This window comes from Chinchilla lanigera, unplaced genomic scaffold (assembly GCF_000276665.1).
Source record: "Chinchilla lanigera isolate Chin_1 unplaced genomic scaffold, ChiLan1.0 scaffold00061, whole genome shotgun sequence".
In the NCBI taxonomy this organism is placed as follows: Eukaryota; Metazoa; Chordata; class Mammalia; order Rodentia; family Chinchillidae; genus Chinchilla; species Chinchilla lanigera.
Genome location: NW_004955462.1, coordinates 10,761,138 through 10,776,286, shown reverse-complemented (window position 1 = coordinate 10,776,286; position 15,149 = coordinate 10,761,138). Strand labels below are relative to the sequence as shown.

Below are 15,149 nucleotides of genomic sequence, written 5' to 3'. Positions count from 1 at the left end.
TTCTTTCTTTCTTTCTTTCTTTCTTTCTTTCTTTCTTTCTTTCTTTCTTCTTCTTTCTTTCTTTCTTTCTTTCTTTCTTTCTTTCTTTCTTTCTTTCTTTCTTTCTTTCTTTCTTTTTTCTTTCTTCCTTTCTTCCTTCCTTCCTTTCTTTCTTTTTTTCATTCTTTCTTTCCTCCTTTCTCTTCCTTCCTTCCCCCTCCCTTTTCTTCCTTCCTTCCTTTCTTCCTTCCTTCATTGCTTCCTTCTTTCCTGCTTACATTTGTCCTCCCTTCCCACCTTCCATTCTCTCTCTCTCAAAATCATTTTATGATTTATCTGAGGTCCTTTAGGGTCCTTGGATAGAAAAGAAGGAAGCAACATCCATAAAAGTCATTCAAGTAACTACCTCTGCAAAGGTAGAGATCCAACTTAGAGATCCATGTATCTCTTGTCTCTGCAAAAGAATTTCTCCCTAATGGTGTTGATGTCTCTGTTTTTGCTTTCCCTTTGGATTGTGAGCCCGTGGATGAGCAATAGTGTCTTATTTGTCTTTGGTTACACAGGGCCATTTTATTATGTGTCATAGAGCAAGGACTGGATCCATATTAGTTAAACAGATGCACATATTGCTGGATTAACAGTGACATGGCACATATACGACATCTCAGAAAAGACCCAGGCTCTGGAGTTGCACTAAGGCTTGAAACCTGACACTGTTCCCTACTACCTGTATGATCTGGGGTGTATTGCTTTGCTATGGTGTGATCTTTAGAGTTTTTTTCCATGTAAAATGGAGATAATAAAATTTGCACCGCATAGGCTTGTAGGAAAGATTAACCAAAAATAGTTTGTAAAGTGACTGTGCTTAGTTGATGCCTTGTGGCCAGCAGCCACTAATATTAATCTTTTATCATCTCTGAGACCTCCAGGCAGGGCTCAGTTTATTTATGCTGGATAATTATCATCAGCAAGGGGGTCTCCCTGCCTCCTCATCAGGTGTAATTGCCCAAGTGAAGTCATCCACAGAGAGTGGAGCTGCCATCTGTGCTGAAGTCTCCTGTGCTGGCCCTCCCCTTCCCTTCTGGAGCCCAGGAGCAGATGTGGGAGGCTGAGCAGGGAGACTTCCGTTGCTGCTGTTAGCAGCTGAATTTCTGGAATCCCTGCTAACAAACAGCCCACATCAGAAACTGGAGCAGCTGCACATTTCCTTGGGGCCTGCCAGGGCTCCATACGTGCATGTGGGAAGCCCCTTTCCTCCCCTCCCCACCAATTTAAAAAAAAGGCTGGAATTTTCTGTTGATGTTGGTGATATAAGAAAGGGGATTGTTGTGTGGACTTGGGCAGAATTTAAGATCCACCCAGGTCAGGGGAAGGGTATGGCAGGACAGTGGTGCAGAGTGCACCCCCTAAAATCGTCTAGGGGCCCAACAACCTCCATCTCCCAGAGGTTCATGAAGAGTGGTAAATAGGAGTCAGGAGTTTGAATTTGGGAACCGGCATTCTTGTCAATGGGGTCTTTTATGGCCAAGTCACTTTCTGACTCGGGTTCAGAATCCTCATGTACATGACAAGGTTGACCTAAATGACTTCCAAAGTCCTTTCTGGTCTAAAGATTCATGATTCTCATTCTGTGTTTCTGGGTCTCTCCTCACATTATCTCAAATATTGGATAGTGTCCTGGGTCCCATGCCCTGACCTCTGCGTTGCCTGGTTCCTCAGTCTTCTACCTGCATTGTCCTATGCTCCATCCCTGGATCAGCCCCTGGATACTGCATCTTCTGATATGTTGACTGATGGAGGCTCAAGTCCTCACATATGCTCATTTTCATTTTCCTAAGAGTATTTCTTAAATAGAATAATATTTTCAAACATAAAAGATAGGATTTCTTTCAAAACTTTTTATTTTTGATATGTAATAATTGCATGACTTTATAGGGTACACAGAGACATTTCAATATACATATGTGAGGCACAATGATCATATCAGGACAGTACTATCCATTGCCTCAGAAAGCAATCATTTCTTCATGTAGGAAAGGTTCAAAGTCCTCTTTACTACCTGTTTTGAAATATACAACTCATGTTGTCAACTATAGTTACTGTACAGTGCTGTCAATTGTAGGAAGTTATTCCTCCTACCCAGCTGTATCTGTGTATCCATTAGCCATCATTCCTTCATCCCACCCCAAAAAGATATTTCTGAAACTGGAGTTTCATATGTCAGACAGACAATGAGGGAGACATGTGTGTGTGTGTGTGTGTGTGTGTGTGTGTGTGTGTGTGTGTGTACCAGGGCCAGGTGGTCACATGGCAAAAGAAAGAGGTCTTGCTGTCCATCCTGTAGACCTCCCTGTGGTCACTGTGTTAGACACATGTGTGTTCCAGTGTGGTCTGATTGGAACAACAGTGACCATTACTTATGAAGTGCCTGTTGTCACCAGGCAACACTTGGGCTAGTGTCTAATCACAGGAACACACAAGGTGGGAATTACAATGTGTATCACTTACAACTTCTATAGCTCTCAAGTGACCTGGAGGGCCATATTGTGCAGCATTCCCAAGGTGTGGAGGCTGAGTCCATAATGCCTGGTGAGGCTGGGGCAGGAGGACATTTCTTGGCTGAGGAGGGAGAGAGGCATGTTGCCTGCTCAGTAGCAGCACCTCAACCCCTCAGAAGCTATAACTCATAGAATATTCACGGCCTTAGTTGCTTGGTGAAAAATGGCCTCTGAAAGGAAGCCAACAGCTAATGTTGAGGATGTGGGTGAAAAGAGAATGAAGAAGGCTAAGAAAGTGTGCCAGAAATAGAAACTTGAGATAAACACTGAAAGGTTGAATTTAACAGAGGCTCAGACTCATAATAGGACTGAGGGCGCTCACCCTATATCTTCAGTAAAGAAACAAGACAAAACAAATCATGGAAACTGCTTTAAGGAGTATTCCAGTCAGTGAGAGTGGTGTTTTCTGAATACTACATGTAAGCTATTTGAAGATCACGAAGTGTGAGTTACATGGAGGGTGGGACCCAAAGCCCAGTGAGCACCCAAATCCTCTTCTCAAGGTGTTCACAGTACGGAGGGGATAGAAACAAACAAGGGACCGGATATTCTAGAAAATATGTAAGGTGAATAGCCATGAGGGGGATACTTATAGGGCTACTGGCATTCATGAGAGGATTCATTTATAACTCCAGTCTTGGTCATGCAGGAAGGTGGTTTGAAGAGGGAGTTGCTGAGCTGGAACTTGAAAGGAGTTGGCTTAGAGGGCATTTGGGCAAAGATATCAGTGTGAGAAAATGCCTGTTTGTCAGAGTCTGCTGGATGTGGCTGGAACAGGGTCAACATGACTTGGCCAGAGTATCAGGTTTGCATAAATTTCATGAAAGAAAATCCAAGAAGGGTGGGTACCAATTTATAGGAAGGTCTTGAGTGCCAGCCTAAGGAATTTGGGTGGGCTATGATGTACTATAAGGACCAACAAGTTTAAAATTTTTAAAAATCAACATGGTTGTATTTCACTCATGGTACAAATCCATCTCTTGGCAGCTGGGAATCTGTTCCCTGTTCCTTTACTCTGGGCTCATATTGATGGAGCTCCTGTCACCTGGAAAGTTGTCATCTGCAACTGTTGGAGAAAGGGGACATGGACATGTAGACATCAGTATTTCCATTCAGAAGTAAGACTCACAGTATATTTTGTTATAGTTTCTGTCTGAATGTCCCCTCAATGCCTCATGCAGTCATGGAGCAAACTTCTAGAGTTTATGATGATTCATGGTCCAGTGTTGGAATTATGGATATGAATGCTACACCTGCCCTGGGGCAGATAGTTTGCATACAGTGTACGGGAGGGAAAAAGACTGCTTTCCACCCGTCCCCTCTTTTTGGTCTTGCTACTTTGCTGTCTTCCTCCACCATGAACTGTTGCCCTGTGCCATGTGCCACTCTGCCTTGGAACCAGCCGAGTATGGACTGAAACCTCCACAAACTGTAAGCTAAATAAACCTTTCCTTCCTTAATTTTGGGCATCAGGTATTTTATCCCAGCAATGAGAGAAAAATAACTAAGACATATTGGTCAAGGTTAGTCATCTGGCCGTGGGGAAGACAGTCCCACCATAGGCTTGGGAAGAAGAGAATGGAATATTGATGAAGAGAACTGCTGACCGACAATTATGAAGGATGGGGGGTGTGCTCAGAAGCTTTTGTACAGCACAGTGACATGGTCCTCTGAGCTTCCTGGGTGCCTTCTTTTTACACTCAATATTGCTCATATTAGGTGGAAATGGTCTGCTCCATATTGGTCTCCCAAGGACCAGGCCTAGTTCATCTTTGTTCTCCAATGGTCCACAGATTGGATGCTTAAGCAAGGAGGATTTAATAGACAGACAAAATAAGGCTGGAGATGTAGCTCAGTGGTAGACTTCTTGCATAGCATGCACAAGGCCCTGAGTTCAGGCCCCAGTACCACACAAACACAAGAAAAAAGATAGACAAAATACATTTATTTTCTGAAGAATGGATTGGAAAGAGAATAGATTGGAACCTAGGGAGGTCAATTATTGTATTTGTCCCAGTTAACTTGGGGAGAAAGGAAGACACCCTCCTCAGAGTTGTCTGGACCTTCTTATTGGTATTATTTTGTTATACATCACATGAATGACCATCAGTGTTAATGATTAGAATAAAGGAAAATGCTTATTTATTTCCTGGACAAAGGAGGGCTTCTCTTGTCATGCTCATCCAGTTTCCCCACTGAATGACCTCTCTGGGGTGTGCTTCAATCTGGTTGGCTGTGTCTGCAACACTGGCCTTTTTTCTAGCCCCTGCTGTAATAAGCACATGAGTCTGGTGGCCTCAGTTCCAGAAAGATCAATGTGGGTAGCTTTGGCAGTGACAAGTATCTTGATAACTGCTTTGAAGCTGGTGGACAGCTGCAAGCTTGACTAGATGGTGACTGGATTAGAGTCCCCAGCACAATTAGCTGCTTTTCTCACTTCTGCATCTGAGGAGACAGGTGGAAGCAGGAGTAAAATATTTCCCCTCTGTCTCATGTGGAGGTTACTTTAGTTTCAATGAAGTAAAAAATCTGGATTAGGCCTGTGCCACAGTCTAGGTGACTGTCTACTTCTTGGCAGACTGAACAGTGTTTGAATGAATCCCCTTGGCTGCAGAGAAGCTTCAGCTAAGGGCAGGGGCAAGGCATTCAGAGTCAGGGGACCTGGCCAGGTGGGGGTGGGGGAACATGGCAGGGAAGGAAAAAAGGGAAAGGAAGGCTGCTGAGAGCCCAGCTCACTCCAGAAAGGGTGGACTAACAGTCTCTTGGCCTGAGACCCCAAAGCTGAATCTGTAGTTAGAGGGCTGAAGGTACTAAACTTGTGTGGATGAGGAGGAAGAACATTGATAGGATTGTGGATGGGAGAGATCACACCACGGTCACAGATTCTTACCAGCTGTGAAGTCTTGAGTAAGTCATCCCACACCTCTGGCATTTCTTTCCTGGTCTTTCAGACAGGAGAGTTGGGTTACATGAGCTCTAGCCTATAATGGCCTATTTCAAGTTTTCTGTATAAAGAGGATATGGTGGTTCATGAGCCAATAATCCCACCAACTGGGAGGCTGAGGTAGGAGGATTACTTGGATGCAGGAGTTTAAGACTAACCTGGGCAATATAGGCAGACCTGTCTTCAAAAATTATATATATGGATATGTCATATTGTATCAGTAGGGTTTACTAGAGAAACAGATATAACACAAGATATACAAATGTACAAGAAATTATAAGTTTGGCTTACAGTGGTCAGCCACAGAGTTGGATGAGGAAGCATGCAGAGGGTGTCTGCACGCTGGAGATTGAAAAGCCCAGCCCCAGGCCTGGAGCTCACTACAGTGTCCATACAGCCCATATCAAGAGGCTAATGGATCTGTGACAAAATGCTAAAAAAATCTACGACAAAGGCCAGCGAGCCTACACCAAAAGGCTAAAGAGTCCCAGAAGCCAAATAGTCTACACCAAAAGCCAAGAAATAACCAAGCTAAAGACAAAAACTAAAGCTTCTCAAAAAAACCAGCAGCCAGTTCTTTCTCAATTTCCCTTTTTTTTAAATACAGCCTACCTGCCCTGGGGGTGTGGAGGTAGTCCTCTGCACCCACACCCTCTACATGCCTTCCTCTTACATAGGCTCAAGATAATTACAAAATAAACACCCTGGCTCCCTGCTAAGTCACTTAGCCAAACCTCTAGACTCCCTAAGTTAACACAATATATCAACCATAACACATATATATGTATATATTTGTATGCCTGTATATGAAAAAATGCATATAAAATATACATCCCTGCTCCCTACTCTGGAATCAGTTTATTAGTTAAACATACAATTTTAGGTTAAGGTTCAATTTCCCCATCTGTTAAATGAGAATTAAAATAGTCCTTAAGATGAGCAAGGGAACATCATCCTTTGGAAAGCATCATAATAAGTCGCACAAGTTGTGCTGCCGCTGTGGCTCTAAGGCCTTCCACCTTCAGAAGTGGACCTATGGCAAATATGGCTGCCCTACCAAGTGCAAGAGAAAGTATAACTGGAGTGCGAAGGTTAAAAGGCGAAATACAACCAAAGCTGGTCAAATGAGGCACCTAAAAAAAATTTTTTTTTTTTTGAGGCACCTAAAAATTATATATTGCAGATTCAGGCATGGATTCCTTGAAGGAGTGACACCTAAACCCAAGAGAGCAGATGTTGCAGGATCCAGTTCATCTTGAGAATTTCAATTATGACTCAAAATAAATGCTTTGGTTTTAAAAGAAAAAAAAATAATGCTTGCTTCATAGAGTTGCAGAGAAATTTAAAGTAACTAATGAATGCAAAGTGCTTAGCCTAGCACCTGTTCTATAGTGAATGCTCAAATATACTAGATATAACTACTACTACTACTACTATTATAATTAGTGATTGTCTATATATACCCATTTGGCCAGGAGAAGCAATCTAGGAGGAACATACATATTGAATTAGTACTGAACATCTACCCTGGTGGCACTGGGATTTTGCAATAAATTTTATCCCATATAAAATTTATCCCATTCTTGTTGGGCAGGTAAGGTAAAAACTCAGAAACATTTAAATGGTATCAAGAGAAGTATGACAATGACTAGGATCAGTAGCATAGATGCTAGAGAAGTGGTGGGGAATTTGGAGAGGCTAAGGAAGAGCGAGTTGAAGGATGTGCAGCAGACTGCAGTGGAGAGGATGCAGGGGAGGGGACAACACTGAGTTGAATGGAGCAGGCACGGCAGGTGATAGGGAGTCGTCCCCACCCCACTGTGTATGTGAAGGGTCTTCTCTCCCTCCTGGGATGAGAGCTGTGCATTAGTTAAGCCCACTAGCTAGTACTTTGCCTGCTCCCCACCTTGCTGGAGGTGGGCACTGGGTGTGCACGAACATACTTGTGTTCATGTGTACTGCAATTTTATTTTATGTGTTCCTTTTTTTTGTATTGGAATTTTAGAAACTCAGAAATAAGATGACTCGTTTTCCAGAGCCAAGTCTTACTTAAGCCTTTCAACTGTATTAAGACTGATGACCCCAGAAGCAAAGAGATTGTTAGAAGTTTCTCACTACCCCTTTCCTTCTCCTCCAACCCTGTACTGAGTGACAGTCAGATATGTCTGTTCTTCCTCTAAGCTTCTGGGAAAGGGCGGACTTTCTTCAGGGTGTGCTGTCTGGGACCTTGAAGGCAAACAGATTGCCTCACAGCTACATCCCAGCTTGGTGAACAGGATTAGGCCACTGGGAGTGATGGCAGTGAGGATGGTGAGAACGAGGGGTGCTGTTGTGACCCCTTTCATCACATACCTTGGAGGCAGTGGCTCTGGGGCTGTCTCAGCATCACACCGTAGCTCTCTTGCCTCACTGGGATGATGAGAGAAGCTTAAAGGTCAAGCCAGCCTTGTTTGTAGATAAAGAGACTTAGGTGAGATCCCCTAATTACATTTTCTTTTTCAGAAGCCTCTCTTCCGGGAAAAGGGCACATGGTGTGGGTGTTTTAATTGACTCAAGAGCAATGGACAGTTATGGCCATCTTCAAATCCATATGCTCCCTGAAAGAAAATACAAATAAATCAACTTTTGGTGATACCAGAGGTTCTGAGGATTTTCTGTAAGGTTCTGTCACTGCCAGATGTTGGACTGGGCATGGAGCTCTGTGCTAGACACTGGGGTTAGTGGAAATCAGTGGATTTTAACCGTATCCTGGAAGCCCAGGCAGAGTATGGGAAGGACACCTCTGGCAAGCAACTCAACAGTGATCATAGTCACATGGCCTCCAATTGGGTATTTTTATCCTTTAATTATTATTAAGCATTGACTACAATGATGTTTATCCATTCCATTTTTTCAACTGATGCCTTTGTTAGGATGTACTGTGTGCTGGGCATGTGTTAGGCGCTGGCTGTAATGGTGAATGGTGCAGGCTGGTGCCTGCCCTCAGGGAGCTTACATTTTAGTTGGGGAGGAAGATAATAAAGGAATACAAGGAAAAATAAACACTATACTTACAGGTTGTTATAACTGTCACAAAAGAAATAAGAACCATGGAGATGTAGGGAGAGGGGAGACTATTTTCTACCTCCCCTCTTCCCCAACTACTTGCAGCTCTTTTTCCTTACCCAGGTGGTCACCATAATTTGTTCGATATTGAGAAAACAGAGGCTGCCAGATGTGAGCTCCTTCATCTTGTGGCTCCTGAATCCATTTTCTTCCCCCTGGTAATAATAGAAGATGCATTCTTGTTTCCATGAAAACCAGTCTTTCCGTTATCTTTTGGGTCTCCTCTCCTCCCATTCTCTCAAGAATCTCTGTCTCTGTTTCTCTGTCTGTCTGTCTGCCTGCCTGTCTGTCTCTCTGTCTGTTTGTCAGTCTCTCTCTTGGTTCAGGAACACTGAGAACTCCAGATCTAAAACAACACAAACACCCCTCTGTTGCCCTCATTTCTCTGACCAGGTCCTTCTGCACTTCTCTGTTCCATTTCACACCCCATCTTCATGACTAGGTCTCACACACCATCTCCATATCCTTCTCTGGCACTCAGCTCCACTGAGTGCTTCTCTTGATTAACTTTGAAATAACTTTTACATTCAGTAAACTTATATCTCTCTGGTTAGACCAGATCACACAGACATAAAGCTGTGAGAGAATCTGAGAAGACAAATGCTTAATATTCACATTTTTTTTTTGTTTTTGTTTTTGTTTTTCTCCGGTACCGGGAACCGAACTCACGACCTTGCGCTTGCCAGGCAGGCGCTTTTGCCACTGAGCTAAATCCCCAGCCCCAATATTCACATTTCTAACCTAAATTGGGGTTTATTTAGAGGAGAATGGTTTTTTGGTACACAACCTTTATACCTGAGCTATTATCTTTTATTCGAGGGGGGTGTGAAAACAAGTGCTATGGTTTGTGTCTGGATGTCCCCCTCAAAGCTTCATGTGGTCAGAGGGGCAGGCTTTTCGGAAGTGGCTGAATCTAGAGTTTGTGATTAACTCATGGTCTAACACTGGGATTAAGGGTGTAAGTGCTGTGCCCATCTTAGCGCAGGTAGCCTGCATACAATGTAAGAGGCTTGTCTCTCTTCCTCCTCTCTTGCTGCTTTTGCTGTCTTCTGTGGCCGTGACTATTGCCCTCTGTCATGTGCCACCCTGTCTTGGAGCCAGCCTATCATGCACTGAAACCTCTACAAACTGGAGCTAAATAAACTTTTTCTCCTTTAACTTTGGGTGTCAGGTATTTTGTCTCAACAATGAGAGAAAAGTGACTGAGACAAGAAGTCAACTGATCTGGTGCATTGCCTCATTTATTTTTCTTCGTTAAAGCTTTCCTGATTTCCCTTCTTCTTCTTTCCTGTCTCCTCCTTGTTGTCCTGCTCCTCCTCCTTCTCCTCCTCCTCTCCTCTTCCTTCTTTTGGTGTTGAGGATTAAATCCAGGACTTTCCTATTAGGCTACATCCCCAGCCCTGTTTCAATCCATGTCTATAATTTTTAAAATATTTTCTCTATGTTGAATTTAAGCAAGAAGACTGAATTAGCTTCATATTAGCCTTATACTATGAATAGTGACACTTTTATTCTTAAATAAGTAAAAGAAGAACTGATCAAAGTAGAAAGAAAAAGAAAAACAGAAGTAAAACAGAAAATCTCAAGATGTGTAGAAGACTGCCTTGTAGGTCCCCAGAGGGAGGGCCCCCGGCGTATGGGGAGCCACGGGCGGGGAGCGCCGGTCTTTGGACCGGTGGCTCACTGCCTGCCTCATAGGCCCCCGGAAGGAGGGCTTCTGGCCCACAGGGAGCCACGGGTGGGGAGCGCCGGTCTTCCGGCTGGCTAGCTTCCTGCCTCATAGGCCCCCGGAGGGAGTGCCCCCTGCACATGGGGAGCCATGCAGCGGTGAGCGCTGTTGTGTGCTGGCCCTTAGGCCGGCCACCGCTGCTCAATTGAGATCTATCATGACACAGAGAAACAATGACAGAATTGGCCCACCATGCACCGACTGCAGATGCCCACCCACGGACGTGTGTGAATCATTCAAACTTTGAACAACCCCTGGGAATACATGGCATACAATGGGCCACTCTTGCTCCTGCCATTGAGAACCAGAAAGGTCCAGAGCCAGAGGAGGAGCAGCTGCTGAACAAGGACTCAGAGAACATGAGAATGCAGACTAAGCCCACAGAGTCAGAGGTCCTGTGGACTGGGGTTATGAGAGCCGCTCGGGAGCTGTAAAATAGGAGGACCTTGCACAATACCTGCAGAGACTCCCTGGAAACCATTCTTCCCCTGACAGTACAGGCTGTGGTGGAGCTCCGTAGAAGTCTGCAGCAGGATTCCTTCTGCCTATGCTGACAGTTGGGGAGAGGACACTAACTGGTTGTGGGGTCCCAATGCGATGGGAGGCTGGAGAGAAAACACTACAACAAATGGCTTTGGTCCCAGATGGCTCACTTGATTTTTGACAACCCTTAGGCTTTAACTACTTGTTAGATCCTTCTTGTGTATCTCTGTCTTCCTGAGAAACCACTTCTAAGATACCACCATGTATTACAGCAGTCATTGGTACTTTCCTACTAATCTATCCATAACTCTGTAATGTTTGTATTGTTCTTATCCTATTTCATAAATGGATCCATGTTTATTATTATGGGTTTCCTACAACAACCATTGAGAATTATTGAATGATTATTCAGTAGGTCACTCATGTGTAGTTCTATTTATATTCTTTAGAAGCCACTTTGAAGATACCTAGGTATAGTACAACAACTATTGATAATCTCCTACCTCTTTTGTCTGTAACTCACTATCATTTGTCTATTTGTTTTCCTGAGAAACTATCTTGCAGATAACAATATGTAAAACAATAACCATTGATAATTTCCTACCATTTTGTCTGTAATTTGGTAAGCCCCCCCTATTATTATGCTATCCTTCTTTTACTCTTTAAAATTAAAAAAAGATGTGTAGAAGATGTAAAATAAGAGTAGAATCAGGCTAGAGTAGAATCAGTAGTATCAGTAATAATAGGTATAAAATAATTTATACCATTTATTGAAATATGGTAATATAAAATCTTTTAAGATACATAACTTAAATATACTGATACCAAAAATCCTAAAAGAGAAGGGAAAGAAAAAAAATTACACTAGGAAAACAGTAACTAAATCCAGCTTATATAGCAATATTGGAATTAAACAAAATAGATGTTAAAAGAAAGTATTGTTGGAGATCCTAAACATTACTTTACAGAATAATAAAAGGAGTACTTTATAAGGAAATGCAATAATCCTGGGCCTTTCTGTTAGATAAAGCAAAATTTGACATAATTACAGAAAGAAATAGACAATTCAAATACACAAAAATCAAGGTTATAGAAATCTTGAACAAACACTAAATGCAACTTAACATCACTGAGCTGCTAATCATGCCATCTGGATCCTACCCTTTTTATAGATCCCTAGTTATTAGAGATAATAAACTTCCTAATTTTTAAAGCTCCTTTTGATGAAAGTTGATACCTCCAGTGAAGCATACTAAGCGATGCACTGTCATGGGTCTTACCTCTCCAGCACTTTGGGCCTTAGTATTTAAAGGATTCCCTTTCTTTGCTATGCAAAGTTCAAAACAAAAGGCAAACTTTCCAAGACTTCTCTAAACCAGAGACAGGAGGAGAAAGTGGGCACTTCCTGATCACTATTCATGGACAAAGAAACCCTTCAAGATTCCCAGATTTTATAGGTCTTGGTTTTATTTTCCCATCTCGGCTGAGCACAAAGCCACAGCCCCTGTCCCTGTAATGCTGTTAAGTTTCCATCACCCAGCCCCTTGGGCCTGCATGTAGGTACAGTGCCCTGTGGTCCTTCTCCATGAGCTTACTTGGAATGTCCTGCTTTGGCTCTGGATTTCCCCTGTGCTTTCAGCACTTAAGGGTTTCACTTTCTCTCTAGATGGGCTGTGTGTGTAAATATTTCTGTCAGTTATATTTTATCTGACATTCCTATATCCAGAGGCCAGAGGGAGGGCTGGATTAGCCCAGTCTGCCTTGTTGTCAGATCTGGTCTCATCATTTCCATTTTATAGATCAGGAAGCTGAGACCTTGTTCTACAGAACAGAAGCCATCTAAGCGCAGAGTGACGAGTCTTAAATGCAGATCTTTCCCATCCTACTGGGTGCATATTCTACTCAGTGTAGACTGAGGAGCTAGGAGTTGGTGATATGAATGATGGTGATAGTAGGTTACAGGCATATGTCCCAAATCATGCTATGAACAGTGCAGTGATCAACACTGTAATGATGGACAGTAATTGAAAGTGAGATGGTAGAAGAATAGATTACCTTTCTTTAATATAGCCTCAATGGCAGCTACTATTATTTATCAAACAAAAGCAAGGTTTGTATACGATCAAATTGGTTTAGGTCAGTTAGCAATAGTCAAATGAGGTCTGAGGTGTGAATTATTGTGTGAAGTTTAAGGGAGCATTGGAGAAAGAGATATATAACTTTGGGAGTCATCAGCTGTATGTGTATCTAAAACTGTGGGAATGCATGAAATCACTTAGGGAATGCTTGTAAGTAGGAAAGATAAGAGGCCTAAGAATTGCTTCTGGGGTTGCACAATATGCACACATTGGGGTGATGAGGAGAAACTAGCAAATGAGACGAGGGACTGACAACTGAGGCAGCAAGAAAACCAAAAGAATGGTATTCTAGAAGTGACAAGAAGGACAAAAAAGAGAGCAATGAACTATATTAAATGCTGCTGATAGACTGAATAAGATAAGGCTGAGGCGTGGCATTGGTTTTGGGAGCATGGAAGTCATTAGTGATTTTGATTAGCACAATTTTGGTAGAATGTTGGACATCAGCTCAGTTTGAATGGAATTGAAATAAAAAAGGTGAGAGGAAGTAGACAGCGAGTATATACAACTCCATCAAAGTTTTGTTTTGTGATGATCCTATAACTGGAATGAGATGTGATATCAAGGGAGGATCTGTTTTATAACTCAAGAGATATTACAGTATGTTTGTAAAATGGTGGACATATTCCAATAAAGAGAGAAAAGTAATAGGGAGAGCTGCAATAGGTGTACTGCTGATGTCTGCTGTTTATTGAGAGGAACAGTCAATGCTTAAAATTTTATTTTTTCTTGATCAATTTTGCACGCTTGAATTTGGTATTCAGAATGACTGGTCTGAAAACAATATGCAGTATAAGAACCATTGTTGAACTCCTACCATCTTGTATGGTGAAGTTCTGCATCATTTCCAATGTTTCATTTATTTTATTTTATTTTATTTTATTTACTTGTTACTGTTTTTGATTGTTTGATCAAGTTTACATTCTTATGTCTAGTGGACTGAACAACTACATTGAGCATACCAGTATGTAACATAGCAACCTCTGTAAATTTTTATCATTTTGTTTTGAGGTCATGTATCATTTTTGTTGTTTTTATGTTGTTTTGATTTTGTCTTCATTGTTGTTTTGTCAGTTTTTTAAATTTTTAAAATAAATTTATTTTTTTTTTTTTTTGGTTTTGGTTTTTCTCCGGTACCAGGAACCGAACTCACGACCTTGTGCTTGCCAGGCAGGCGCTTTGCCGCTGAGCTAAATCCCCAGCCCCTTAAAATAAATTTAAAAAAAGAAAAATATAATGATGCAGGAGAGAATATAAAAAATTGCCAGAGCGATGTCCTTTCAAAGGGAAAAGGAGTGGAATCCAGTGCATAAATGGAGAGACTGGCCTTAGATTAGGGGTTCCATTGGAGTTATTGCTGGCAACCACTGGTTTGTGGCAAACTAGGATCCAAGCAAGGCTTTGGGTTGCATTCTGCTCCTAGGACATTAAAAGATCACGAAAAGAAATGCTCACGTTCTCCACCAGAGGCATCATTCATTATCCTTTAACTTTGTGAATGACTCTCTGACTAGCAAGACATTAAGCTGGTCACTTCCTTTTTTTGGCAAGCCGATAAGTTTATCCATACGGACAAGGGAGAGGATATCAGTCAGATACCAGGGATAGGCTTTAACTTCTAGCAACTGGATACATGCATATCTTGGGGTGGGAGGTGTTCTGTGTTCCTGGCCAGTAGGACACCCATCCAGTTATTGAAGGAAAAAAAGAAGCTTAAATTTAACTCTCAAACATGGCTCTTCAGATTTTCATTGTAAGTGACATTATGGGTTGAAAATGAATTAGGTAGCAGATTTATGCTAGACCCTGGGGATAACTGATGAATGAGTACTGGTAAATGAGTGCTTTGTCTTTCCAGAACTCCGAGCACAGATGGGAGTCAAACACCTATTCCATGAAGCAGAGTGAGAGAAGTTCCCAGTTTGGATGTGAGCAAAGGGCTATGGGAGCAGGGGATGGGGTGGGTGGGGACTTGGACTTAACCGCGGAGGAATGACACCTCTCTTGACTGATAGAGTGCGACTGAAAAAGGGAAAGTTTGTGCTGGCTCTGCACTGAGAATGCTCAAACCAGCAGCTTCAAGACTAATTAAGTGAAAAATGATGCAATTGATTTGTTTGCCCCCAGCCAAATGGAACTTGGTCAGCATGGAAAACCAATGAGTTTAAAATTTCTCCACTTTGAGCCTGCAAGATGACTTCAGCACCTTCTCC

At 42.3% G+C, this 15,149-nt stretch overlaps 1 protein-coding gene and 1 pseudogene across 2 annotated transcripts in view; both read left to right on the top strand.

Annotated features, from left to right (window-relative positions):
- LOC102030612 overlaps positions 1 to 14,884 on the top strand; it is a 51,800-nt gene extending 36,916 nt beyond the window's left edge. The window contains exons 4-5 of one of the 2 annotated variants that reach the window (XM_013521366.1): positions 3,525 to 3,655; positions 14,795 to 14,884. In XM_013521366.1, the coding sequence (XP_013376820.1) occupies positions 3,525 to 3,655; positions 14,795 to 14,834 (171 nt within the window). In that variant the 3' untranslated portion in view covers positions 14,835 to 14,884. The remainder of the gene's footprint in view (positions 1 to 3,524; positions 3,656 to 14,794) is intronic. The other variant, XR_263122.2, reaches the window with a different exon arrangement.
- On the top strand, positions 6,417 to 6,740 carry LOC102030288 (annotated as a pseudogene).
- Positions 14,885 to 15,149: the final 265 nt, after the last annotated feature.